The 24,318-nt window shown below is 54.5% G+C and overlaps 8 protein-coding genes across 8 annotated transcripts; 5 read left to right on the forward strand and 3 right to left on the reverse strand.

Annotated features, from left to right (window-relative positions):
- Positions 1-1,764: 1,764 nt before the first annotated feature.
- DCS_01243 (Alkbh6 protein) lies at positions 1,765-2,901 on the forward strand (the record flags this gene model as incomplete). The annotated part of the gene is made up of 3 exons (XM_040798578.1): positions 1,765-1,772; positions 1,818-2,103; positions 2,536-2,901. The coding sequence occupies 3 exons, from the start codon at positions 1,765-1,767 to the stop codon at positions 2,899-2,901; spliced, it is 660 nt and encodes a 219-aa protein (XP_040659461.1).
- Positions 2,902-2,946: 45 nt separating this feature from the next.
- On the reverse strand, positions 2,947-3,956 carry DCS_01244 (uncharacterized protein; the record flags this gene model as incomplete). Its single annotated transcript, XM_040798579.1, has 2 exons — positions 2,947-3,341; positions 3,407-3,956. 2 exons carry the CDS (start codon positions 3,954-3,956, stop codon positions 2,947-2,949), a joined length of 945 nt encoding a protein of 314 aa, XP_040659462.1.
- A 4,649-nt stretch (positions 3,957-8,605) lies between these two features.
- Positions 8,606-9,700, forward strand: DCS_01245 (uncharacterized protein; the record flags this gene model as incomplete). The annotated part of the gene is made up of 1 exon (XM_040798580.1): positions 8,606-9,700. The coding sequence occupies one exon, from the start codon at positions 8,606-8,608 to the stop codon at positions 9,698-9,700; it is 1,095 nt and encodes a 364-aa protein (XP_040659463.1).
- A 671-nt stretch (positions 9,701-10,371) lies between these two features.
- DCS_01246 (uncharacterized protein) lies at positions 10,372-13,719 on the reverse strand (the record flags this gene model as incomplete). Its single annotated transcript, XM_040798581.1, has 3 exons — positions 10,372-13,275; positions 13,343-13,606; positions 13,717-13,719. The coding sequence occupies 3 exons, from the start codon at positions 13,717-13,719 to the stop codon at positions 10,372-10,374; spliced, it is 3,171 nt and encodes a 1,056-aa protein (XP_040659464.1).
- A 1,029-nt stretch (positions 13,720-14,748) lies between these two features.
- On the forward strand, positions 14,749-15,462 carry DCS_01247 (uncharacterized protein; the record flags this gene model as incomplete). The annotated part of the gene is made up of 1 exon (XM_040798582.1): positions 14,749-15,462. The coding sequence occupies one exon, from the start codon at positions 14,749-14,751 to the stop codon at positions 15,460-15,462; it is 714 nt and encodes a 237-aa protein (XP_040659465.1).
- Positions 15,463-18,012: 2,550 nt separating this feature from the next.
- DCS_01248 (G protein gamma subunit) lies at positions 18,013-18,353 on the forward strand (the record flags this gene model as incomplete). The annotated part of the gene is made up of 2 exons (XM_040798583.1): positions 18,013-18,173; positions 18,233-18,353. The coding sequence occupies 2 exons, from the start codon at positions 18,013-18,015 to the stop codon at positions 18,351-18,353; spliced, it is 282 nt and encodes a 93-aa protein (XP_040659466.1).
- A 997-nt stretch (positions 18,354-19,350) lies between these two features.
- Positions 19,351-19,785, forward strand: DCS_01249 (uncharacterized protein; the record flags this gene model as incomplete). Its single annotated transcript, XM_040798584.1, has 1 exon — positions 19,351-19,785. The coding sequence occupies one exon, from the start codon at positions 19,351-19,353 to the stop codon at positions 19,783-19,785; it is 435 nt and encodes a 144-aa protein (XP_040659467.1).
- A 616-nt stretch (positions 19,786-20,401) lies between these two features.
- DCS_01250 (serine/threonine-protein phosphatase PP1) lies at positions 20,402-21,584 on the reverse strand (the record flags this gene model as incomplete). The annotated part of the gene is made up of 4 exons (XM_040798585.1): positions 20,402-20,494; positions 20,556-20,855; positions 20,906-21,307; positions 21,405-21,584. 4 exons carry the CDS (start codon positions 21,582-21,584, stop codon positions 20,402-20,404), a joined length of 975 nt encoding a protein of 324 aa, XP_040659468.1.
- Between the last annotated feature and the right edge of the window lie 2,734 nt (positions 21,585-24,318).

The raw sequence follows: 24,318 nt of genomic DNA on the forward strand, positions 1-24,318 counted from the left end.
AATCGGGCGATTGATTTGGCTCGTCAGCAACGGCCACGGGTGGCAGCAAAGCAGCCAAAGGTACGGTCGAATGCTGTCGTGATGGGTGGGCAGCGCAGCCCCTATCGAGGGTCCCGACGACGACGAATCCGAAATGAGCGACCAGGGACGGGCGGGCGGGGGAGTTGATCGCTTCACCGAATGTAGGGCGCGTCGGTGGGGAAAGTCCAAAGGAAATGAGAAGGGCAACCTATGCGTCGGATTCTCCAGCGGCGGCATGCATAGACGGACGATGGTGACGGGTGACGGACGGGTGACGGGGACGGTGACGGGGGATGAGAAGTACGAGTATTGACGATCACGGCCTCTACTTTCCGACCGCAGAGCAGATGGATGGTGGGTGCTGCGGGCTAGGGGAGGTAAGTTGGCAGGGTGGTAGGGTAGGTAGGTACCTAGTAGGTACATTGAACGGAGCAGGTTGGCAAGTACTTAGTAATGCCTTGCAGGCTGGATGGGTAGAACGTACCTGGGGAGCATACTGTAGTGGGTGGGTACCTAGTACCTAGGGATGCTCGTAGCAGGCATTTTTGATAGGGTTCAATGTACTAGCACAAGTACCTACAGTACTTACTTGACTGGCAGGCAAGACGGACGGGTCGGAAGAATGGACGCCGCCAATATGACTAGGCACGACAGCGACAAAATGCTGGAGCCTCTGCCTGGAGGGAAATGAAGCCGCAAAAGTCTGATCTAGCCGTCTGATTGGTCCACCCAGGGGCGGATCCGGCGAGCTAGAGGCGAGGCGAGCGCAGCGTTTGGGCCGAAACACTGAGGCAGCAGCCAGCGCAGCCACAACTGCTCAGCCATTGCACGAAAGATGTCATGACTGCCTACTTACGACTTGCAGTACATGAGTGAGTATGGGCATGAGTAGGTTGCGTACAATTACGGAGTCCTGCGCGCCTAGATTCAGTAAGTGCACAAGTGCGGCATACATATGGTTTGGGTAGGGATCATTCAGCCATTCTTCCGTACTCAGCAAGCTCTGACCTCCGAGGCAGCATCAGCTGGTGTTGATTTGCGGCTCCTCTCCTGCTTGCCACCCATTATCAGTCAATATTTTACTACGACCACGACCGAACCGTCGACAAAGGTCGATCTACATGCGCAAGTGCCGGTGCTTTCATACGTAGCCGGCAAGAATTCCAAGCTTATGGCAAGCAAAAACCTGCATCTGGCTTAGCCAGTTGCCCGTCCCCTAGTCGCCGCATCTCCCACTCTTCGCTTCGACCGGCCTTGTCAATACACGCGGTAATATTTACTATAGTCAGTCCATCGGGCATTTATGAATTACATCGTCATCCTCGTGCTCGCAATGATGACTCATTGATCAGGAGCAAGCGAACGAACCGCTCCTCCCAACTCTCCCCATCTGCCGATGCACGTACTGTAGAGCGAGCGTGGACACGTGATGCTTCTACTTGTACAGTACTATATGCGACTAAACCCGTTTCCTTGTACTGATTAGGCTAGTGCGATTTGCACCAAGCTTTGATGACACAGAGGGGTTAGCCGGCTCCGAGGCAATATTAGTACAGGTACAGTACAGTACTCCGCACAGAGCACTATACTTGCGAACTAGCAAGTACTCATATCGCACTAAGCTTAATAGTACTGTAACCGGTCGACAGCTGCGTGCACATACTTAAGTACTTGCTTACAGTAAGTGCTGACTTAAGTACTGGTTCTTGCGGTAAGTATTTGGCGTACAGGCGTTGCACCACTATGCTCGAGTATGCTCGTACGATGCGTTGAAACGCCCATCTCGTCCACCTCAGCATCCACGGACCGGGGCCCACGGCGACGACACCCTCGACGTCGCTGCACCGCAACCCACCGGCCTTTGTTACCACAACTACGTACCGAACGAGTCCGGCACAGCGCCCAGGTCTACTCGAACAGCCGACGGCGGACAGTCCTCACCCCTCGGTTGCCGCCGGGTCGGTCATGGCCTCCTCCCTCCCACCATCTCTCGAGCAGGCAAGAATCCAAGGCCTTCCTTCGACGGCCTACTACATACCCAATTTCATCAGCGAGGAAGAGGAAGACTCCATCCTGGCAAAGGTGCGTTTCTAGCGCCGATGTCGGCCTCATCCTGTTCGCCGCATGTGTTTTACTTCCCCCGGCCCGCAGTTGCCTGGTGCTGACGAGGGAGCCGTGCAAGGTCGCCTCGGCACCCAAGCCTCGGTGGAAACAGCTCACGCACCGCAGGCTCCAAGCCTGGCCATCCGAACTCGTCCGAGACAGGCTTCTGCACGCACCGCTCCCCTCGTGGCTAAGAGACCCTGTCGTCCCGCGGTTGCAATCACTCCCGCTGTCCGACAGCAACCCGGCGGACATATTTGAAGGCAGCCCGCATCGAGGACCGAACCATGTTCTCATTAACGAGTATCCTCCGGGCATAGGCATCATGCCGCATAAGTTAAGTGCTCGCATCTGGTGGAGGGATGATCCGTCATGTCTCCAGATGCTTCCAGGAATGCTCATCCGACGTAGGACGGCGCGGCGTACTGGCCAGTTGTCTGCACCGTCAGTCTAGGCGCCAGTCTCTGCCTGAATCTGCATCGTACAAGAGACGATGGTGCCCTCGACCCGACGCCGGCTTGGCGAATTCTCCAAGAACCCCGTAGTCTTCTCATCACGACGGAATGTCTCTATACCGATTACCTCCACGGCATCGCCGACATTGACGAGGACGTCAACCTGTCGGCAGAGGGGGGCGTGGTCAACTGGCCATTGCTTCGCGATCCCGATGCGCACGCAGATGGTCGCAACGTTCGCAAACTTCGAACGAGCCTGACCTTCCGAGACGTTGTCAAGGTGTCGACAATGGGAACCAAGTTGCCCATGCTGGCCAGGTGACGGGCGGGCTTACGCCATCGCCGCATTCCTTTGCTTTCTATGGGGCTAGAATACGAAGGGGATCATGGCCCATCGAGCGGCGATCTTGTCAGCCCCAAACTTCTGGGCGTACCACTGCTTGGTACCCTGGGCCGTGGCCCCGAGGTTGACTACGACGAAAACGGCGCCAGACAGAACCGAGGTGTTGAAGAAACTGCCAGCCGGCGCCACCATGAGGGCGATGGCGAGGTAGATGACGCATTCGCATGTGTAGTGAGGGCAGACGAGATAGCCAAACGCGCCCTCGCTGGGAAGGGTGTACTTTTTGAGGCTGGCAAGGTGCCGATGGCACTGGTTCTGCGTCAGCCAGGCGGCGACGAAGACGACCATGGCAGCAATGTCCCGGGAAGTGAAGGTCAGGGCGAGGTGGTGTTGCGACGTCCACGAATCGAGAATGGCGCCTGCCGACGTGCCCGTGTTAGTCCTATCCGTAGGGCGCGACGGCGGTGACGGATGCCAAACTCACCCGACCCTTCGATCCAGACGGCAACATTGATGGCGGCGTAATAGGCCAGAGCCAGGATCCAATGGGCCAAGAGCATGGGGGTTCGTCCCGGCTTGAGGACGAAGAAGCACTCGTACAGACGTCTTGTGCCTTGCGAGACCATCATCAACCATGCCAGCAAGATGTGTCCCATACCCACCGAGGGGCCTCCCGATCGAGCTTGCGCCTCTGCCAGCGAGGCCAGGAACGACCCTCTCCGAGCGTATTGCCAGGCCCAAAAGGCCGACGAGAAGACGGAGAGGGCGTAGAAGTGCCAGAACCACGAGTGCGGAACCTGGGCGGAGCTCATGAGCGAAGTGGCCAAAGCCAGCACGCTTCTTGACTTGCCGCTGCTCTTGCCGTTCAGCTGGTGGCCATTGTTGGCCCGTCTAGCACCGTAATCTATGAGCTCGCCGCGGACGTCGCGCGGGAGGACGTGCAAGGCGAGAATGCCGCCTGCGGCAGCGAGAAAAAATGCTTGAACCCATGTGCTCGGTGGCAGCAGAGCGATGCTGCTTTTGAGATGGTCCATCGATGGTCTCCAAAAAATCACTCGTCACGACGGACGTTCACTCACTCCTATGAGCCAGGTCATGTGTAAGTACAGTAAGTACTCCGTAATAATACAAGTAATAGTGCAAGTCTTGATTAAACATGGAATACGGAGTATTACGGAGTACTTATGTACGTCGACTTGAACTGCAGGACAGAAATAGAGGAGGATCACGGAATAACATATGTCCGAAATTAGGTTTCAATCATGGGCGACTTAAGTTTATACAAGCATTGTAAGTAAGTACAGTAATAATAATATTTACAAGCTATGACAACAATATTGTATTTACTAGAGCGTTAATACTCCGTACCACTTGCACACTCTGTACATTTAATTGTGCAATACCTCGAGTTTAAGTCCGGATTATAATACTCCGTAATACCCCGTACTCCGTGAACCATACTTGTACACTACATATTGACAGTGCTCCGTACCGGTAGAGCCCTTCCCAACGAAGCCTGGATTCGGTTTGTTGGTGCATGTGCACAAGGATACTCCGTACATGTAATGGCACATCTCCCAGAAGCATTCAGTGGCACTGGCCAGCCAGATGAGATGCAAAGACGACCGCGACTTTGGTCCAAGGCCGAGCGTCCATCTCTCAACTTAGGGCTATAGGCGGGCTTGTGAGAGACGATCGACCGTGGCTCCATATCTGGATCACTGAGGGACTTGTTCAATTCCTTTCTTGGACAGTCGATCCTGATTCGATGATAACTACTAGCGAGGTATGGTCGAGATGGGTAGGTTTTACTCATGACGAGGAATGCAATAGTCTAACCAGTGAGGCTCGTATAGTGAATATTAATGCATATATATATTCCAAGCATGAAATCGGCACTTGAAGGATGCTGAAGTCATACTTTCACCCAATGGATCTTGGTGACGGGCGTACGAATGCAACTACGTAGTGCTGCATGCCTCCGGATTGGATGAAGCAGTTCACCCTACCAACGTACCTTAGGCCTTTACCTCTCGTTGACCAATACTGACTTGCAATGCGGGGATTCTCAGGGCAGCCAGGGATGATGCAATCTTTGTACTTGCTTGGTCACGGTAATCCTACTACTTGGCTGTAGTTTGTACTTGTGCCGAGAAGGTGTACGAGCGCGGTGGGACCAAGGGACAGTAAATTATAAGCACTCCGTACATGACTACTTATGTAGGTTACAGTATGGCAATGATGGGGCATTTTGTGGAATCGTGACGGGACGCTAGTTGTAGTGTACTGTAAGTAAGTATGTTGCCTAGAGTGGTAATAATACAGGTACAGTACTTACAGTACAGTACTGCAGCTACAATATGGGGACAAAAGTTCTGTGTAATACTTAAGGCGCGCTATAGGCGTAGGCCTTACGTATGAGCGACTGTGAGGTGTAATTAGTTCCCACGCGAAGTGCGGATACTGGCGGATCTTTCGATAGGTACTTAGTTTTGGCCATTTGGTCTAACGGCTAACTGATATGTTGTCAATATGGGCACACCTCCCCATTTGTGTTACAGATGTCTTGAATTCGTTGATTGAATCGATGCCTCGGCGCCTAGCAGCAGTTGTAGTTGCAAATGGCTAGCATACAAAGTACTTGGTAGTACTTTTAGAAAGAGCATATTTGTACAAGTATAGACTATTTAATAATTTTATAATTGATTGTATTATGGTACGGAGTACGGAGTACTGTACAGTACTGTAATCTGTATCACTCCGTACTGTTTGTTAATTTCATTTTGGGTGGGGTCGACCGGATCCTTTGTCACCCTGTAGTTGCCAAGGCTACCCGTACTCTACAGTAATACCCAGAGCTTCCATGGTTTGATTTATCCACACTCTGAAGCCAGTTCCCGGCGCACGATTCTGCTCAGTATCGTTTGGTAGTCAAGTATGAACCGGCTACTTGAGAAAAAGGGACACATACTGTTGACGATAGCCAGCCGTGATTGATGAAGAAAGACTGTCCAAGGGGGTTTTTCCGTGAATGTTCCGCGAGAATATATTCACATTGAACGACCAAAAACCCCCGAGGCTACCTGGTGTAGGGCGTAAGTACTGTAATTAGCCTCGTGTGGTACCTCTACGGCCATGGATTGTTTGTATCCTGCGCCGACTTCGGTTGGTTGACAGCGAGCTCCGTACGTCGAGGCCGGTCTCGGTCTCGCAAACTCAGTGACAAGAATTAGGAAGTATGCCCACTGTCTAGCTGTCCAATTTTCGCAGCGGTACGGAGAATTCCCTGTTCCTTCCCTTCATCATGATTGCCTCCCTTGCATCACTCGATCCGTCCTCGCGTCACTCCTCCATCTCGTATCGTACCACGACATCTCCTGTGATAAGAGCCCGTACCTGAATAGAAAAGAAGAGCAACTCTAATGTTGTAGAATTATAAATATTAGTACATCAACTGCCGATTGATAGATAGTGAAGATCCACCTTCGTACTGGGTCACTCACTCTTACCACAGGTTTTTTTTTGCGGCACACAGGACTATTGGTACGGCGACATGCCACAAGAGATACGAACGGTGCCTATTTTGGTATCAAGATTCAAAAGGTATTCGTGCAACTTCATAAGTATTTACACACAAAAAGCATAACGTAACGATTGCTATGCCATAAGAACAGGAGGCTGCACGTGAATTCCCCAGTAGAGATCATCATAGCAGCATTCCCACTTGACTGCACTTGTACGACACGCCAACTTGCACAATGCCAGAAGCATCAATGAATGCATTTATACTCCATAGAAACGGACTGCACGAGCAGTGTCGGAGCCAATAAGCATGGTCACATGCCCGAACCCGCAATGCCCACTTTGCCGACAACCAAGTACTTCAGTAAATGTTGTGTACATGTACTTGCTTTTACACCGGGCACAGTAGTATTCATTACGCTATAATACCAAAGTATTGTTCGCTTCTCATACATGTGCATCTGCTCGAACTGTGCAGGGTATTCCTCCGTACTAACTATACTGAGTACTGTATCCGGTGACCTTGCATGCGAATACGAGTTCGAGGCGTTTGTCGGCTCAATGCCGAGATACGGCTCCTTTCACGAGAAACCAAGTACTACTACACTTTTATGCAAATTGTATAAAACATAGTGCCACATGTAAACTGCTACGTACTGTACAAGTAATACTCTGTACTCCGTAGTTGCGCTCAGTATATTATTAGAGCGTCAAGCGCTAGGTAATACTTGTACTTGAGTAGGTGTTCGGAGTAGTTGTCGATCTCGCCACCATTGGGGGTCCCCGGCCCCCACACCCCGCCAAAATTAGATGATGACAACCAGGGGATGATGGTGTAGACGGTGCAGAGGTGCTGTCTGTAAGTACATATAATTGCATATCCATCAATGTCTTTACTGTATCAATTGCCAAGTACGGAGTACAAGTGTTCGATTCCGGTGCTTCTGCACAACTACATATGTCACTTGCCAGTTGAACCGAGACGTACCTGCAAAATCTTACGCACAACAGGAAACTGCACTTGTGCATGTGCCCGCAAGTCAAAGCAAATGCATACATGATATGAAAATATACAATACGAACGGTACTATGATATCATGAATAGATGCGTGTAATCCTTTGCTCGTATGCATCGCCTCGATGCCCAGTCGACGCGTCTGCGTGATACGATGCTCGAAGTCACGCGACCCGTGACTCGACGAGATGGCACCCATGCACGCATGTACCTGAGCTAGCAATAGAAACGGTGATTCATACGTGATTGAAGGCGTAAAGAATTCTATAATCATGGCCCCTCTCGCAAAGAGTCGTCAGGGCAAATGGATTCCAGCGCCGCCTCGTCTGGTGGGCCGCTGTGACTACTCTGTAGGCAACCACAACCACAACCACACCCACCCGAGCTGTTGCGAATATCTGGGTCGCTTTGGCCGCTGGGGCCGCTGGAAGTAACGGTCACGCATCTACAGCACCTGTGCGGTATGACCGCCGGACTGTAACTACCCAAGATGATGAATATACATGTGCAAGTGGAAGTTATTTCGTTGATGTATCATTTTGGTACGCAGGAGCGCTAAATTTAGTGCAAGTGTTAGGCCAAGCAATGACATCGTCTGAACCAGGAAAACACGTCCCATGTGGGAACAGTGACCCGGCAAGTTGACCTGTAGTGCAGTTTAGGGCCCAAAGTCAAACCAAACTTCCTTCATTCATGGAAATTGTCACCGAAAAGCCCACATGCATACCCATCAATGTCCTTTCGTGCTGTTGAAGGTGTCGTCGACAGGTGCCACATGCTTGACTAAGTAATACATCCACTTCCTTACTCATATACTTACTTGACATACATCTCGTGACACTCGTTTCATTAGCTCGACGGATGACAAAAATAGTTTGATTAGCCGTGTCAACGAGGACTCGTACCACCTTGGAGGCTGGAAATGACCCTTGTGCGAGACACGCATGTTCCTTGGCACTGGTGTTCAGGATCAAGTCAGCCAGGCTTTCGCTATCACTACCAAGTATTGACCTACCAGCATGCCTCGAACTACTCCGCTTGCACGGCTTGCCTGATCCTACTTAAGTCGCAAAGTGTCCCCCAGATCTCAAGAAACGATGCGAGGCATGAACGGTTCCATCGCTGCTTCATACGCACCAACGGACAATGAACGGATTCTGGTTCTCACGGGTGCTATGGGCAGCCTTCCTGCTGCTCTTCGCGAGCGAGTGTGCAGGACACTTGGTCCCATCTGACGCTGTTCCGACCATTTCTAAACGGACCCCTGGATTAGGTGGATCGAAACCGCAAAGGGAAGATTCGGACGTTCAGTCTGTCTGGCGTGGTGAAACCGGCAGGACGCCAGCGGAAGTCGAACAAGATGGTGGTATATACTCGCGTGGTTTTCAGAAATCCTTGGCCAACATCAAGTTCAGCGACGACGAGATTGAAGCGGGCAGCAGCCTCTTCCTTCACACCAAAGGCGGGACAAGGCACTACACGCAGTTCGTTTCTACAACCACCGATCTCTTCACCGCTCTTTTCTTTGCCGCTGGCCATGACCCAAATAAGCCTGGATACATCTATAAAATCCGAGCCGATCCGAAATTGGTCGACGTGAACAAATCTCTCGGGAGACACTCCCCTTTTGCCGACCAAGCAGAGTTCGCCGCCGTCGGTTTCATTCCATTCGACCAAATTGAGGGTTGGAGGGTCTTTAGTGTGAAAGACCTGAGTAAGAAGCTTGAAAAAGACATCCGGGCCGGCCGACTGGATGACTTTTATAAGGGCTTTCACCAGAATGACAAGTTCAATCCCGAATATCGGTCACTACGATCTAGCGGACCTCAACCACAGCTGGCTGGCTTTCCCAAGGATGAAGTTGCATGGAAGGAGACTCCGTGGAACGCGTTCGCGGGTCAAGCAGCATCAAACAATCTGGCAGATTTTTGGCAGAAGATCTGCGGCTCGAAGCTTATTCAGATGTCCTTCAATAAAAACACGAAACAGAAGGTCGATGCTTGTGAGATGATGAGGTTTGGCAAAGGAACGGTAGGCCCCGCGCCCAAGAAGGACCCAACGAAACCGAAGGCACCTAAGGGAACATCGCGAGGAAAGTCTTCAACGAAACAGGCCAGCAAAACCTCCGGCAAGCCCTCTCGCAAAACCGCCGGCAAGCCCTCTCGCAAAACCGCCGGCAAGACCTCTCGCAAATCCATCGGCAAGACCTCTCGCAAAGGTTTTGGCGGCGAAAAGGCCTAAGCAAACCGACACCCCTGCTACTGTCTGTAGGTTTAGAGGTTGGATCTTGAGGAGCGTATGGGCCTTCCAGCTTTCAGACGTTTCGGGAAACTCTTTTTAGCATTGCTCTGCATTTGTGTAAATAGACCGATAGCCAGTACGCTCCGGAACATCCTTCATGGAAATGCCTGCATCCTAGCCGTTGAATATGTCGGCTGCTAAAACAGCAAATATCTGCTCCTACCGAGACCCAATGTTGCTTGACAAAATGCTTCGTAGTGTGCAATGGTCAACCGCCAATCAACTCAGGACCATGCCACAGTATAGTGTGTGCCCTTCAATGCTGTCCATTCTGCATGCGCTCATTCTGGCACGCGGACGAGGCGAGTCTCACCGTGGTTCATTCGCCGTCCATCCGCCGTCCATTCGGCCTAGCCCTACACCGTTGTCGAACGAAGCCACGGCAAGTGACGTCGGAATAAGCAGGCCTTCCACCAGCGATGAACAGCATTCGCATTGTCATGTATCAAACACTACTTCTCTTCCATTCCGGTGTGCTAGGAATAGTACCTTCAGAGGACCGATATTAGACTGAGCTCTATAGAGTACATGTAGCACAGCCTGCCTATCCACCCCAAAAACGCCAATGCAAATATCAATTGCACTCACGACCGCCGTCATGTCATACCACTTCATGCCTTGTTTCTCATGTGAGGAGGAACCCACTTCCCGGGTGCCCGGGACTGGAGAGGTTCCGCAGAAGCAGCTGGTGATTCCGATCGGCCGTTCGCGCCACGGTTCGAAGCACCACGCTCCAATGGTGCATCGCGGGATCCAAAAGACCTCGTTGGAGGAGTGGGGGCGTCCTCCGCGGCAGCGGCAGCTGGGGACTCGCCGGACGTGGCCTTGGCAGCCTCGCGATCTCTCCAGCTCGACTTGGTTCCGCCAGCCAGCTGGAGTCGGGGCGGACCGCCGGCGGACGGCCGGTCCTGCGAGTCGGTCCGCTCCATGGGGGGACCGGCTCGAGACTGCGCAGCACCCTCGTTGGCCTTTGCCATTTCCTTGTCGCGCCAGCTGCCAGAACCGATAACAGGCGGTCTTCGCCCCTCCGCCGTCTCCGTCTTGGCGGAGCCGAATGGTGCCCTCTCCTTCTCTGCCCTGCGGCGAGCCAGGGCCTCCTCCTCGCGACGTTGTTGCAGGGCCGCCTTCTCCAGCATCTCCTGTCGCTCGGACTCCCGCTGCTCCTTGAGCTTCGCCAGCTCGGCCTTTCTAGCTTCGTCGCGGATGCGTTGCTCTTCCTTCTCGCGGGCCGCGCGCTCCTCGGCTTCCTGAAGCTCACGCTCACGCTCCTCACGCTCCCGCTTCTCCCGCAACTTGCGATCTCGGAACTCCTTCTTTCGAGCCAGGATCTGCTTCTCCAGCTCGCGCTCGGCATCCCTGCGTCGCTTCTCAAACTCATCACGGCGCCTCTCGTGCAGGGATCCTCTGAACTTCTCGTACAGAGGAACGAGGCGGCTGAGGCGGTGCTTGAGCTCGACGCTCGCCTTGTGATTCTCCTCGGCCTCCCGAAGAGTCTTGGCCGTCAACTTCTCGTAGACGGCACGGTCCTGCTCAACCTGCTTGGCGTAGTCGTCGCTAAGCTTCTTCACCTCTTCCTTACGGTAGGCTCGTTCCAAGTGATCGATACGGCGGGCAGTGACGCGGAGCTTCTCGTTGACGTCGTTCTTCTCGCGCTCCAGCTGGGCGAGCTTCATGGCGCGGAGACGGTTGGTGTCAAGGTTGTCCAGATCGTCAAGATCAATGTCGAGCGCCTTGTCGCTCATCTTGAGATCCGCAATCTGCTTCTTGAGCTCGTCCTTGCGCACACGGTCGTGCTCAGCCTTGATTCGCCTGGCCTCGCGCTCCTTCAGCTCATCTGCCAGGCGCTTGTCCTCAGCCTCCTGCAGAGCTTGCTCCCGGAGCCGCTTCTGCCGAGCGTTCTCACGCTCTCGCTTGGCCTGAATCTCCGACGCCTCCTCGTTGCGCTTCTGGATTACGTCCTTGCGATTCAGAATCTCGAGGTGCTCCTTGGCGGCGCCTGCCTTCGCGCGAGCCAGGGCGGCATTGCGTGCAGCCAAGCGCTCCTTGTTGAAATCGGGATCGATGTAGTGACAGGTCGTGTAAAGGGATCGGACGAGGCGCGTCAGCTGGGATCGAACAATCTCCGAAGGCGTGCTTTGCAGGCGTTGGACGGTGCCTGTCTCCGACTCGGCGGAGCCGGCGCCCGAGCCGGTGTGGCCGGCCCTGGAGGAGGAGAAGACGTCGCTGTCGAAGCTGAGGACGCCAGTGGCATGATCCATGCGGATGGAGAGGTCTCCCTTCTTGTTGCCGTTCATGATGAACTTCTCAATCGTGCCACGGGTAACCTGGTAGGCCTCGGGGAACTGGGCAAGGCTCTCGACAAAGTTGAGGTCGACGGTCTCGTACACCTGAGACAGCTGCTGGAAGAGCCGGGTGAGGATGACCTGCTGGAGAGGGACAATATACTTTTCCATCTCGGCATCGGCACCGATCTTGGTCAAAATGGGCGAGATCTTCTTGCAGATGGACAAGGGATGGAAGTCGACCTCGAGGATGTTGTAAAGATCACGGATCTCGGGCCGAGCGCGGTTGACGAGGGACTTGGACAGCGCGTCGCGGAAGAGACGAGAACGGGTGGGGGCTTGAGCCATACCCAGGAGGTGGGTGAGGCGCGAGTTCTTGTTCTTCTTGGCCTCGTCAAAGTCCACCATGGCACCGCGCGACCGCGTGGTGCTGATGACGGGAATGGCGAGGGCAGACAAAAGGACGAAGGAAGCGGCCTTCTGGAGGTCCGCATCCGAAGCGGGCGGGTTGTCCGACTTCTTGCCTTGGCCGCTGGCCATCAGGGCAGACGACTGTCGAAGCAGAGTATAGTATCGCGACCAGGCGGCGGCGTGGAAGAGATAGTTTTCGCCGACCAGGAAGATGCGAGTGAGCTTCTCGTAGTAGTTGGCCATCATGATGTTCTTGGGGGGGCGCTTGCTGAGGTTGAGCAGGGTATGGATATCCTCGACGCTGCGAAAGGCCTCCTGCCACAGCTCGAGTTCGACGGCAACGTTCAGCTGCTGGAAACGGGTTTCCAGATGGCGCTGGAGAGTGTCGGGGTCGCTCAGGTTGATGGCGTGCATCTGCGAGGAGTACTTGGCCGCCGTCTGGACATGGTTGCGGAGAAGCTCGCAAAGTCTTCGAAATTCCGTCTTGCGGGCGTACTTGAGGCAGAAGTCAAAGGCCTGCATGGCCGTGCTCTGGTAGAGAATTTCGAGACGGGCATTGTTGCGGAGAATATCCAGAACAGTGCGGTAGGCCTCCCAAAGAAACTTGAGCCAAGGAGTGACGATGGCACGGTCGGTACGATCACGGGACTGTTCGCCAGAGACGGTGGCGAGGAGGATCGACTCGGGCGTCTCGCTCGCTTCCAAGTCATCGATGTTGGAGGTGGCCGCGGTAGCATCGATGCTGGATTGAACCTCGTCGGCTTTTTGCTGAGCGGCAGTGACCTTGTCGACGGCGAGTTCGATGAACTTTTTCAGGACCAGCTGGCGACGGGGTTAGGACCAAGCTCCATCAGGGTCATGCGCGCGGCGGCAGCATAGGTGAACGCACCTCGATAGTGGCAATGTTGGTGTTTTGCGAGATGTTCTTGTACTGGTACAGGGCATCCTTGGCCAGTTTTCCCTTCTTTTGCTCGACGGACAACTCCACCAAGAGGAGCATCACCGGCTCGAGCGACGCGATGGGCACATTTCGGGAGCGCTTGCTGGTGATGTGCTCGTGCAGAAGGGTCAGGGCCGCGGGCACCTGGTTGACACCGATGAGTTCGTGGGCGCGCTTCAGTACATTTTCGGGCTTTTGATGCGGCGGTGGAGGCTATCAGGGGGGTTGTCGTTAGCTTCATGGCGGCGTGAGGCGTGTGGGAGAGGGGTAAGGGGGAAGAGGACGTTGGCAAGACGGTCGCATCTGGAAGGACAGTGACGCACCATGCTGGGCAACCTCCTCGGTGGGTTGACTGATTGGGAATGAGGAGATGTCGAGGCTACGCGAAGCCGTCACAAGCCAGAGTGCGATGATGGGGCACTGGCTGGGACTCGTGCTGGTGAAGTCGGCACGACGACTGTTGGGAGGAATTTTTCTTAATTTCGTGTGTGGACGCTATCCGAGCGTGGAGGGGCTTAGGGAGTGTTGTTGCCGTCACGTGCGGTACATTACGTCAGCAACTTGAACTAAAACAGCGCCTCCGAAAGCATCAAGACGAAAGTGAAGCTGGACCTCATACTAGTAAAATACTATACAGGGAAGGGTGAAGGCAGAACAAGAATATGGCTCGAAAGAAGGGCTCAATGGGATGCAGAACCATCCAGTGCATTTGTTCAACGTCAGGAAGATTTCTTGACAGCATTCTGCACGGAAGCATACAATAGCCGGTATTCGTGATCATCACCGACCCAAGCTACCCACCCCATCGCTCTCCGATTGCAAGCTACTATCATCATCTACCTGCTGACAATGAGGCGGGATGCAATACTTTCTTCATACTGACTTTGACGGCCAGCCATGGCAACTGCAGCAGCCTCGCGTGGACTTGGTATGCATACATGTACTGTACGGTACTTGGTACAGTGCCTGTACTTGCACACATACGAAGGGACATACTTCAACAATAAAGCAATTACTCCGTACTCGTACTATACAAGTACACCTACTTAAGAAAGTAGGTGTACAAGTACTTCTAGGTTGAATTCAGTACTCAAATAATACTCCGTAGATGTATTATGGTCATGTTCTTACTCTGAACCGGCGCGCATGAACAAGTACTTAAAAATTAGTGTGCAGTGTACTTGTTGTACTTGCAGTATGTACCGTAGTGGGCGGTGGCCATTATGACATGGCTCACGTGATCGCGGGGTTGAGATGTCAGCTCGATTACGGAGGATCCAAATGCACCCCAACACCGGAACAGCTCGACTCATCTGCCGTCGGGCTGAAATACTTCTTGAACTTGATCAAGCAACATGTGGGACGACACCCCCAGAAGATCTAGATCGCGATCCCCGCCGCGGCGCGAGCCTCAAAGTAGCAAAGGCTTCAGGTGGAAGGACACTTCTCGCGGCAAGGGTGGTGGCAATGGTCGACAAGACTCCGGACGGCGTCGAGACTTTCGCGATCGCTCTCCCCACCAGGCCGGCATGCGCCAGAGAGTTGGTGACGGTGACAGGGACCGCAACCGAGACTCTATAAGAGATAGAGATGGATTCAGAGACGGGGACAGATGGGGCAAGGAAAGGGACAGCAGAGATGGACGCAGAGATGGACGCAGAGACGGACGCAGTGACGGACGCAGTGACGGACGCAGTGACGGACGCAGTGACGGACACAGAGAGCGAGTTCCAACCCGGGGCGACGACGTGGGGTTGAACGACAAAGGCAAAGAAAAGAAAAAAGACAAAAAAGAGAAGAAGCCAACAGCGACGGCGGCGGGCGCAGGCCAGGAGATGATCATCGTTCATGTCAATGATCGTCTCGGCTCCAAGACTGCTATCCCATGTCTACCATCCGACACCATCGGCCAGTTCAAGCTCATGATTGCGGCCCGTGTCGGTCGAGATGCGGGACAAATTATGCTTCGCCGTCAGGGCGAGCGGCCGTTCAAAGACCAGCTGACCCTGGAGGACTACGGAGTGTCTAACGGAGTGCAACTCGATCTCGAGGTTGACACCGGCGACTGAGCCACAGGACCTTTTGAGAATAAATCAGATTTCCGCTGCGCCTCCATCTTACGGCCCCGGAGGCTGACGGTACCTACTATCATATATGCCTGGGTCTTGGCTTCCATTTGGCATGTCCACTCTCGTGCTGAGAACGGGTTGGATGGTCGATTGGGTACCGCTGGAGCTGGGTTTCTCGACGCTTCATCAACGCGATGAGCGGAATCCTCATGACACACCACCACACGAGCGCAACGACGCGAAGGCTTTTCGGGCGTGGCAGGGGGTTGTTTCCCCTGGGTTGTTTCTTTTAGTATACACGGCTACGGACTGGTGAGACCGAAGCGGACGCTCGGCTGTCAGGGGGGTTGAGGGATTAGATGCAGCATGAAAAAAAAGCAAAAAGAAAAGCACGGCGAGATGGACAAAGGCCAGGAATGAGTTGGTCGAATCGGATCGTTGATCGGCGCATGATGTCAAATCTTGCCGAATCGTGTGCGTCGTTGCGTCGCGGCATGAGACCGCGACGGACGAAATCAATGGGCCGAGTGGCGAGATATTACGTGCAGATGGGTCGTAGGAAGGATGCACTCACTGTATTGCAACTGGGTGTACTCCGTATGTAGTTTGGTAGCTTCCCTTGAACGGAGAGGTACCTATTAGTAGGTAATTACTACTAGTAAGGTAGGTAATAGTATGGCATGAACATGTACTACGGAGTGCAGGTATCTTGGACAGTTGTCCGAGGTACGGAGTCCTGGTCGCAGGGACGTGCTGGTGTTGAGTGTCAATACCTGGTAAATATACGGCCGGTGTACTCCGTACCTGATACAGAAAGTACCAAGTAGGTAATAATGTCTGTTAATAAGTACAGGTGCGTTCCGGTAAATGTCCTGAATGTCCTGTGCAGCCGGTGTATTATACTGAAAGAACCTGCATGCCCGTGTACCCCGTACAGTACATGTACTTGCGTTGGTTCAATTATTAACAGGAATTGCTTCTTCAGGGAGTGCCCTTATCCTTGACGCTCGTCCATAAGCAAAGTACTAGGTACTAGGACCGAGAGGCTCCCGACAGCTGCCAACTTTGTTGACGGTGGTGGCCGACCGTGCCGCCCAATTTCCAGTTAGCGCACGACAACCCCAAGATCGATGGGTGTCGCAGGAAGTACCAGTACTAATAATTATTGACAAGGCACCAAATTTGGCGAGGGTGGAACGGCTGTCCCAGCACTAACGGCCAAACTTATCGTGACTTCGCTGACCGGCGCAGGGGAAAAAGTACCTCTAGCAAGTGCGCACAAGAGTAACCGTGATGAACGCACGCCTGGCATCTCCACCCCCTCTCTCAAAGCTTCTGCTCGACCTGCCTGATTACTTACTACGAGGACCTGTAGTCGGTCGAATACATACAAGTGCATCTCATCAACAAACGGCCCTGCTGTGTTGATTTCTTCGGGCCCTCTGAGCAGATGCTGGCACGTCGATGTACAAGGAAGGACTGTATCTAAGTACTGTACTTAAGCGCACCCGTACCTACGGTAGTAGGCACAAGTACGGACTAGGAGGTACAAAAGTATAACTACTCCGTACTGCCCAGCAGATACTCCGTACTGAGTACTGTACCTAAGTACAGTACTCAGTACGGAGTACCTAGAACCTACTGGTACCAAGGTGCCTTTGGTACCAGGTGCTAGGTACGCTAGGTCGGCCTGCGGTACTACCAAGTACTACTAGGCAGTAGGTAGCAGGTACGGAACCGCACGCGCGGCAGGTACTTCAGTGTACTTGCATACCACGGCGTAGGCACAGTGTACAGCATTAGTATGCACAAGTGCGCAAGTACCTACATGTATCTACGTACCGCATTCGCCAGATAAGACCAAGCGAGCCTCCACATCGACTGGCTGGCCTCTGTGGACGGAGTCGCTCGTGCTCGTACGGAGTACTCGTCCATCGTTCGTGTCGCCGCCACCTCCCGCCTACGCCTACTCTTCCACGTCTCCTACTGCTTCACCACACACCTTGTCGCGCTCTTGGGGAGAAATTGTTCGTCCTCGCTACGGGCTCAGCGATTGGTAAGTTCTTATGCAATCCAATTGCCCTTCACGAGTGTCTTTCTTCGTCCTGCAGGCCGCCCTTTCACCGCACAGCTGCGGCAGAAAAGGGGGGGGGGGGGGGGAGGCGAGAGCGGGAGTCGACGGAGAGGGCGTTCCCGACCGCTCAATCCACGCCTGGAGATGAAAATAGGAGGGTGCTGTCCATCTCGCCGCACACACAAACGCACCTGTCCGCCGCTCCTGACGAGCTCGAAAAGCTTTCCGTTCTTCGCTTTGTCAAAGCTTGCCACCGACAGAGACGTCTCCGCTCATCCAACTGCACCGAATTAGCTCGGCAGTAGCTAACCTTTGCCGGGACGCAGGTCTTCGTCGCGACGCATTTCCCTGTGCCTCATCGTCGACCGCTACCGCGCAGTGCACGAGGCTCGTCATCGCCACCGCCGCCTGCCTCCGCCTCGTTGTAAACCTGTTCAACGCGCGCAACCTGCTCGACCAACCAACCAGCCACCACCATGCCTCAATACCAGTCACGAGACGTCGGCGACCCGACCCAGATCAAGAAGAACAAACAGTCCATGGCCGATCTCAAGCTACGGCGGCTGACGGAACTGAACAACCGCCTGCGCGAAGACCTCGAACGCGAACGAATCCCGGTCAGCACGGCAGCCAAAAGGTATGTCCCTGCTCGCCGGTGCAAAATCAACGGCACACGCTGACCAGAGTTCGCGGCAGCATCATCGCCTACTGCAACGGTACGAGGGATTACATGGTCCCCTCTGTCTGGGGCTCCGTACCAAAGGGCGAGGACCCTTACGCGCCCCAACAATCGGGCGGATGCTGCGTCGTCATGTAAACCAAAACTGTTTTGATTTACAGCAGATTACCAAGAAGCGTACGACCATTGATGATGGATTTTCTAGCGGTTGGGAACGAGGAGGACGGCACCCTGCCAACTCCTTGGTGTTTTTTGTTCGCACAATACGCACTCGGTTGGAGCGGGGGTCCTGCAAGAAGGGCCCAAAGGATGTTGGGAACGGCCGATCTCACATCCTACAAGTAATGCCGGAGACACTAACTTTTTTCTGGACCCGGCTCGAGGAGGCGCGAGAAGATACCCCGAATCGGCACCTCATGCTTACCAGGGCTTGAATGGGAGATGTCGAAGGGTTGGAAACTGGTACACTTGATGGACTGGTGGACTGTTGCACGTTGCAGACGTCGACCGACTGTCGCCTTTCCCTCGAGGAAGCCGATGTTAGGAGCGGGGAGGAAGACGTTGGCGAGGTGATATCCGCGTGGTAACAGGCGCAGAAGGGTCGCCTTTTTCAACATGTATTAATTTTTTATATCCTCTTATGTTACTTGTCTCTGGCTGTCGTTGTTATCCTCCCTGATGGTTGATAACGCTTGTGTCTTTTTTTTTGTATGCTAGTTGTTATTACTGTGTCCAATCCATTGAAAGACGGGCAGGATGGTGCATGCGTTATTACTGCAAAATCCACACTGGGTCTCCTTTCTCCTCTTTGGGCCCGTGCATCCGTACCTCCTCCTTCGCCGTCTCGAATATTTGCCGTCTCAAATAATCCAAGCTTCGGGTGCACGTCGAGCGCATCACATCGCGTCGTGATGCCAGATCCCACTGACAGCAGGCAGGCATCCATGCCTTTTTCGCTCCCGCGGGTGACCATACAGTATTGCACGCAATGCAAATGGATGCTCCGGGCTGCCTACGTACGTTCGTGCCGAGCCTCTCGTCCTCATGTTCATCCTCAACCTCCTCCTCGTCGGCAACGCCAGCCTATGCGGCGCCACGGCACACTTGAAGCAATCAGGGGGGTTAAAAAATAAAAATGGAAATGCATAAGAGGCTAACCAGTGGCTCGCCAAACACACAGTATGCCCAAGAGCTCCTCTCCACATTCTCTCTCACACTCGGTGAAGTGGCCCTCCAGCCATCGACGGGCGGCACCTTTGTCGTCACGATCCACCACCGGCCGACGGCGACGACCCGGGACGAGGACCACGTCGCCGCCATCACCAGCAGTGTCCTCTGGAACCGCAAGGTTGACGGCGGCTTCCCCGAGACCAAGGAGCTTAAACGACGCGTGCGGGACGTCATCGAGCCGGGGAGGAACTTGGGCCATGTTGACCGCAACCACGGCCGGGAGCACGACGACAACGAAGAGGGCCGCGAGACAGGGCCGGTAGAAGGTGACCGGGGGGACGAGAGCAACGCAAAGGAGCGGGCGAAAGCGGGAGCCACGTGCGATGATTGTGCTTTGTGAGGATGGAAGTCCATTCGGGGAGACGTCGCCATGCACAATGCCGTGCGCTGGGCGTCTAGGCGGTCGCTTTCCGTCCCCCGCACCGGGACACGCGTTCAATACGGATGCTGCAGGTCTCAAACATGACTCACACAAGGATGACCGCCGACTGCGCACAGCAGGATCTTCACAACGTCAACCATCGTGACAAGCGATGTATGTGTTTTATCTGCGAGCTAAGAAACAGCCGTTTGTCGTGATCAAGTTCCCGTAGAGCAATTAGAGGCGACTAGGGTCGCAGTCCCTCCGACAAAAGGCACACAGAGTATCGAGACAGCAAGAGACTGGTCTCAACAGCCGACGCATGCATGCCCTCGGAGGCACATCCAACCCAACATGTGATGCTCGCAGCCGGACCCGGACCATGTGACGGCGCGAGGCGAGAGTGAGAGAGAGAGAGGCAGAGAGTGAGAGAGTGAGAGAGTACAGAGACGAAGAGCTTTGTCGAGAAAGGCGCAAGAGTTCCCCGTGGAGATGGTGGCGAGTACAGTGGTCGCCGTGGTGGAGAGTGCTTGTTGGGGCAATCTATCGCCTTCCGAACCTAAAGGGAAAAATCATGTTCGTATAAACGCGTTCTTCATTTGGACTTGAATCTGGGAGTGACTGGTTTGCTTCCGCTCCCGAGACCACCGTGGACGTACTTTTGTTTCTTCTCAGCAGGCTTGAGGATCTAGGGTCCGCGTTAGCCATCCGGCTGTCCGGTCGAGAGGGGGTTCCCGGCCTCGACCAACCTGGAAGGAACAGAGCAAGCTCTCGTCGACGCTCATCATCGCACCCGCGTTGTCGAACTCGCCGCAGTAGTTGGGCGCGCTGAAGAGGGTGACGAGCTGGCGCTTGGAGAAGAACTCGTACCCGTCCTCGACGACCTGGTGGGCGCGGCAGATGAGATCCATGTCATGTTTTTGCAGGAACCGGGAGACGACATCGGGGCCAAAGGTGAAGGAGACACCGCGGTCATTTTCGCTCCAACCGGTAATGTCCTTGTCGGGATCGGACCAGAGCAAGTCGCACAGCAAGCCGCAGTCGGGGATCTAGACGCGAGTCAGCTGGCCGGTCGGTCGGTCGGGAGTCAAGCACTCACATCCGTCGGTCGCATGACGCGGCGAATCTGCTCCATCGAGTTCAGGTCGGGGCTCAGACCGCCGTGCATGGTGAAGATCTTCTCGTCGATGATGGCGGCGATGGGGAGGCAGTTGAAGCAGTCGGTGAAGGTCTTCCACAGCTTGATGTTGTAACGGCGTTTGCACTCATCGTAGAAGCCGTAGATTCGGTTGATGGAAGCGCACTCGTGGTTGCCCCGCAGGATGAAGAAGTTCTCGGGGTACTTGATCTTGTAGGCGAGCAAGAGGCAGATGGTCTCGAGCGACTGCTTGCCACGATCGACGTAATCGCCGAGGAAGAGATAGTTGGCCTCGGGAGGGAAACCGCCGTACTCGAAGAGTCGCAGCAAATCGTAATACTGGCCGTGGATATCGCCGCAGATCTGCCGCGGGGTGGAGAAGTCAGCAGCCGTCGTTCAGAACGATCCAAGCCGGCGCGCAGGCGGGGCGACCAGCCGGACGTGAGCGGGACGAGCGTACCTTGATCGGCGCCTCGAGCTCGAGGAGGATGGGCTGGGAGATGAAAATCTCACGGGCCTTGGTGCAGAGGTATCTGATCTCGGCCTCGAGCAGCTGAACCTGCTTGCCGGGGCGACTGCCTCGAACCTCGAGCAGTCTGTCGATTATGGAATCGAGATCAACCTCGTGCTGGTCTGCCATGGTAAAAAGCTCCCCCGGAGAGGAATAGGCCGCAGGTGCCGGAGAGCTGTTCAGCGGCGGCGCGTGGGAGAGGAGGTGTGGAGGTGCAGGCCGATGTGCGCAGAACTGTGCTGGCGCCGTCGCGGGAGACTGATTGGGATGAGGAAGCTAGTCCTGGTGCGCTGATACGATGCACTTCGGGAAGCTGGCGTTGCGTTAGAATGGTCGGGAACGCGATGCAATGTGCTGGATGACGAGGAAAAGCGGCGGAAAAAAAAGCCACGAGATCAGGGAGCGCCAAGAGGGGGGCGGATTCCGGATTCTTGGACTTCCGCGATGGGAGGCACGACCGAGTACGTGCGAGGGCAGCGGAAATTATGTCCTTCACGACGGGCGAGCAGGAAAGGCCAGCGACTTCGAGATTGATCTCTTGCAAGGGTGGCTGTCGCAACTGAGGTGGGAGGAGGGGACGAGGCCAAGAGGCGCCAGCGAGGGAAAAAGCGGCGACGGAGCGTGGGGCGGAATGTGGTGCTCGTACTCACCGAGAAGTGATCACAGCCTAGACGAGCAGAGGCAAGAAACGAGCGGCTTGTCGAATGGATAGAATGAGGCTTTTGGGGGGGGATGGGAAGCGTTTTGGCGATAGAGTGATATCAGTGGAGCGACGGATGGTCGTCTTCGTCGTCGTCGTCGTCGTCGTCGTCGTCGTCGTCGTCGCGGCTCCCTCGGGAGGGCCGTCTTGGGTGCGGATGGCTTCCGGTGGAGGAGAACGTGAGCGTCGCGCTTCGTGGTGCGTGCGTGCCGTCGTCTAAAAGGGCCAAAATTGGCGGCTCCGTCAAGTAAGAGGTATAAAGTGTCCGGGTCGCGGATGGACACTTGGTCGTCGAAACGTTGGTCGATGGTGGCAGAAGCTCGCGGATGGGCTCGCAGAGGGGGGGGGGGGTTTCGTCAAGCAAAAAATCGTCTTTTTCCCGACCACAGAGGGGGGAGGAGGAGGCGCTGAGGGGATGAGCGGGCTCGCGCTGCTCGTACGTTCGATGAACCAGAGCCCAAAAAGAGGGTCGTTGGTCGGGTGGCAGAAAGTTTTTCCCCGATGGAGTGGAAATGATTTCGCTGGGGGGGAGGAGGAGGAGGAGGAGGGGGGAAAGATGGTGCAGTCTCGTGCTGTCGCTGTTGTTATTTTTTTCTTTGGTCTCGCCCAGAAGATGGAGGTGGACGAAGCAGCAGCGGCGGCGACGGCTGCGGTGGCTCGCTAGGGCCGTAGACGACCAGCCAGTACTGTGTCGTAGCGGTACCACAACGTGCACTAGCGCAACTACGTTCAGTACTAGGTTGCGGTTGGTGGCAGCACTGTAAGTAAGTAGGTTGTAGTTGATACTACCTAGGTACTAGCAACCACCGCAGGGAGCCGCTCGCTCTCCCTGGGTCGTGCCCCAGTGGGAGGAACTCTGGAAATGCAGGCGCCCCTAGCGGGACGCAGGAGGGAAGCCTCGGTGGGCGAGGAGAGTGCCCGCTAAGGCGTGAGGCGGGTCAAGGGAAGGGTACGGAGTACAAGTACTCTGAGGAACCTCATCGGTGGGCAGAGAGTAGCAGCTAGTCATGTACCGAAGTTGTACTCGTACTTGCTTGATCGATGCTTGGCAGCCCAGCGAGTACAAGTACAGGTTCGAGGACATGTACGGGGCACAAAGTACCCGAGTACCCGAGTACAACTACTAACGGAGTAATACACGCACGCGATTTAGGTGCTCCGACTCCGTATTCTAGGGCACATCGTAACTACCACCTACTGTACAGTACTCCGTACTATCCAACAAGTCACCAGGCAGTACGGAGTACGTACTTTGAATCAGGACCTAGGTACTGTCCGTACCTGGGTCGAGCCCCGGTGCGAGCGCGCCACGATACAGGCATTTGCACGAAGTACAGATACTTTGGAACACTTATGTACCGTACTGTAGGTTCTGCACTTGTATTATACCTACCTGTACTCCGTAAGTATTACATTCATGTAGAGGCGTCCAGCACGCGGTCCTCTACTGTAGGTAGTTGTACATTCGTATTTCACACGTATTCGGACTCGTTCAAGTGCAGGTACATGAACTCACTGCAGTACTCCGTACCATACAAATACTTACATGCAATTATACGGTACTACCTGTCAGTAGCAATGCTACTCCGTACTGGCATGATTTCGATCCATACTTAGGTAATAGGCACTTAAGTATACAGCAGAGCCTACCACCACTTGCAGGTACTTACAAAGGCACCTACTTACAACTACTAGGTACTAGGTAATAAGTAGGTGCCAAGTAGGTACAGCACGCTGAACACCACTTATACATGTTGTTACCGTTCTACAGACACCTGTATACATACATGTACCCATGCGCATCTTGGGAGGCTGAACCATCGCAGCTCTACATCATCCATTGCCATCTCCATCGTCCGTTTCGGATTGTATCATCCAACATTCTGACCACTGATCATCGGCCCGTCCCAAGGACCCCTGCAACGCATAGCAGGGCAGCGAAATCGGTATTCCCGGAACCTTTTGCCGTTCAGACGATGACGTGAAAGCCCTCCGACGAATATATGGACATCTCGCCAGGTCACCGTCTACACCTTGGTCGACGACTACTTCATCGGTCCATTGTGCCTGGGAACAAGCCCGGTTGCTTTCCAACTACCGTTGTCGGAGTACGCCTGGCACCTACAACCAAAACTCCCTTCCGCGACGGTTCTGGGGACCGTC

The sequence above is a fragment of the Drechmeria coniospora genome, chromosome 01 (assembly GCF_001625195.1).
Source record: "Drechmeria coniospora strain ARSEF 6962 chromosome 01, whole genome shotgun sequence".
Lineage (NCBI taxonomy): Eukaryota > Fungi > Ascomycota > Sordariomycetes > Hypocreales > Ophiocordycipitaceae > Drechmeria > Drechmeria coniospora.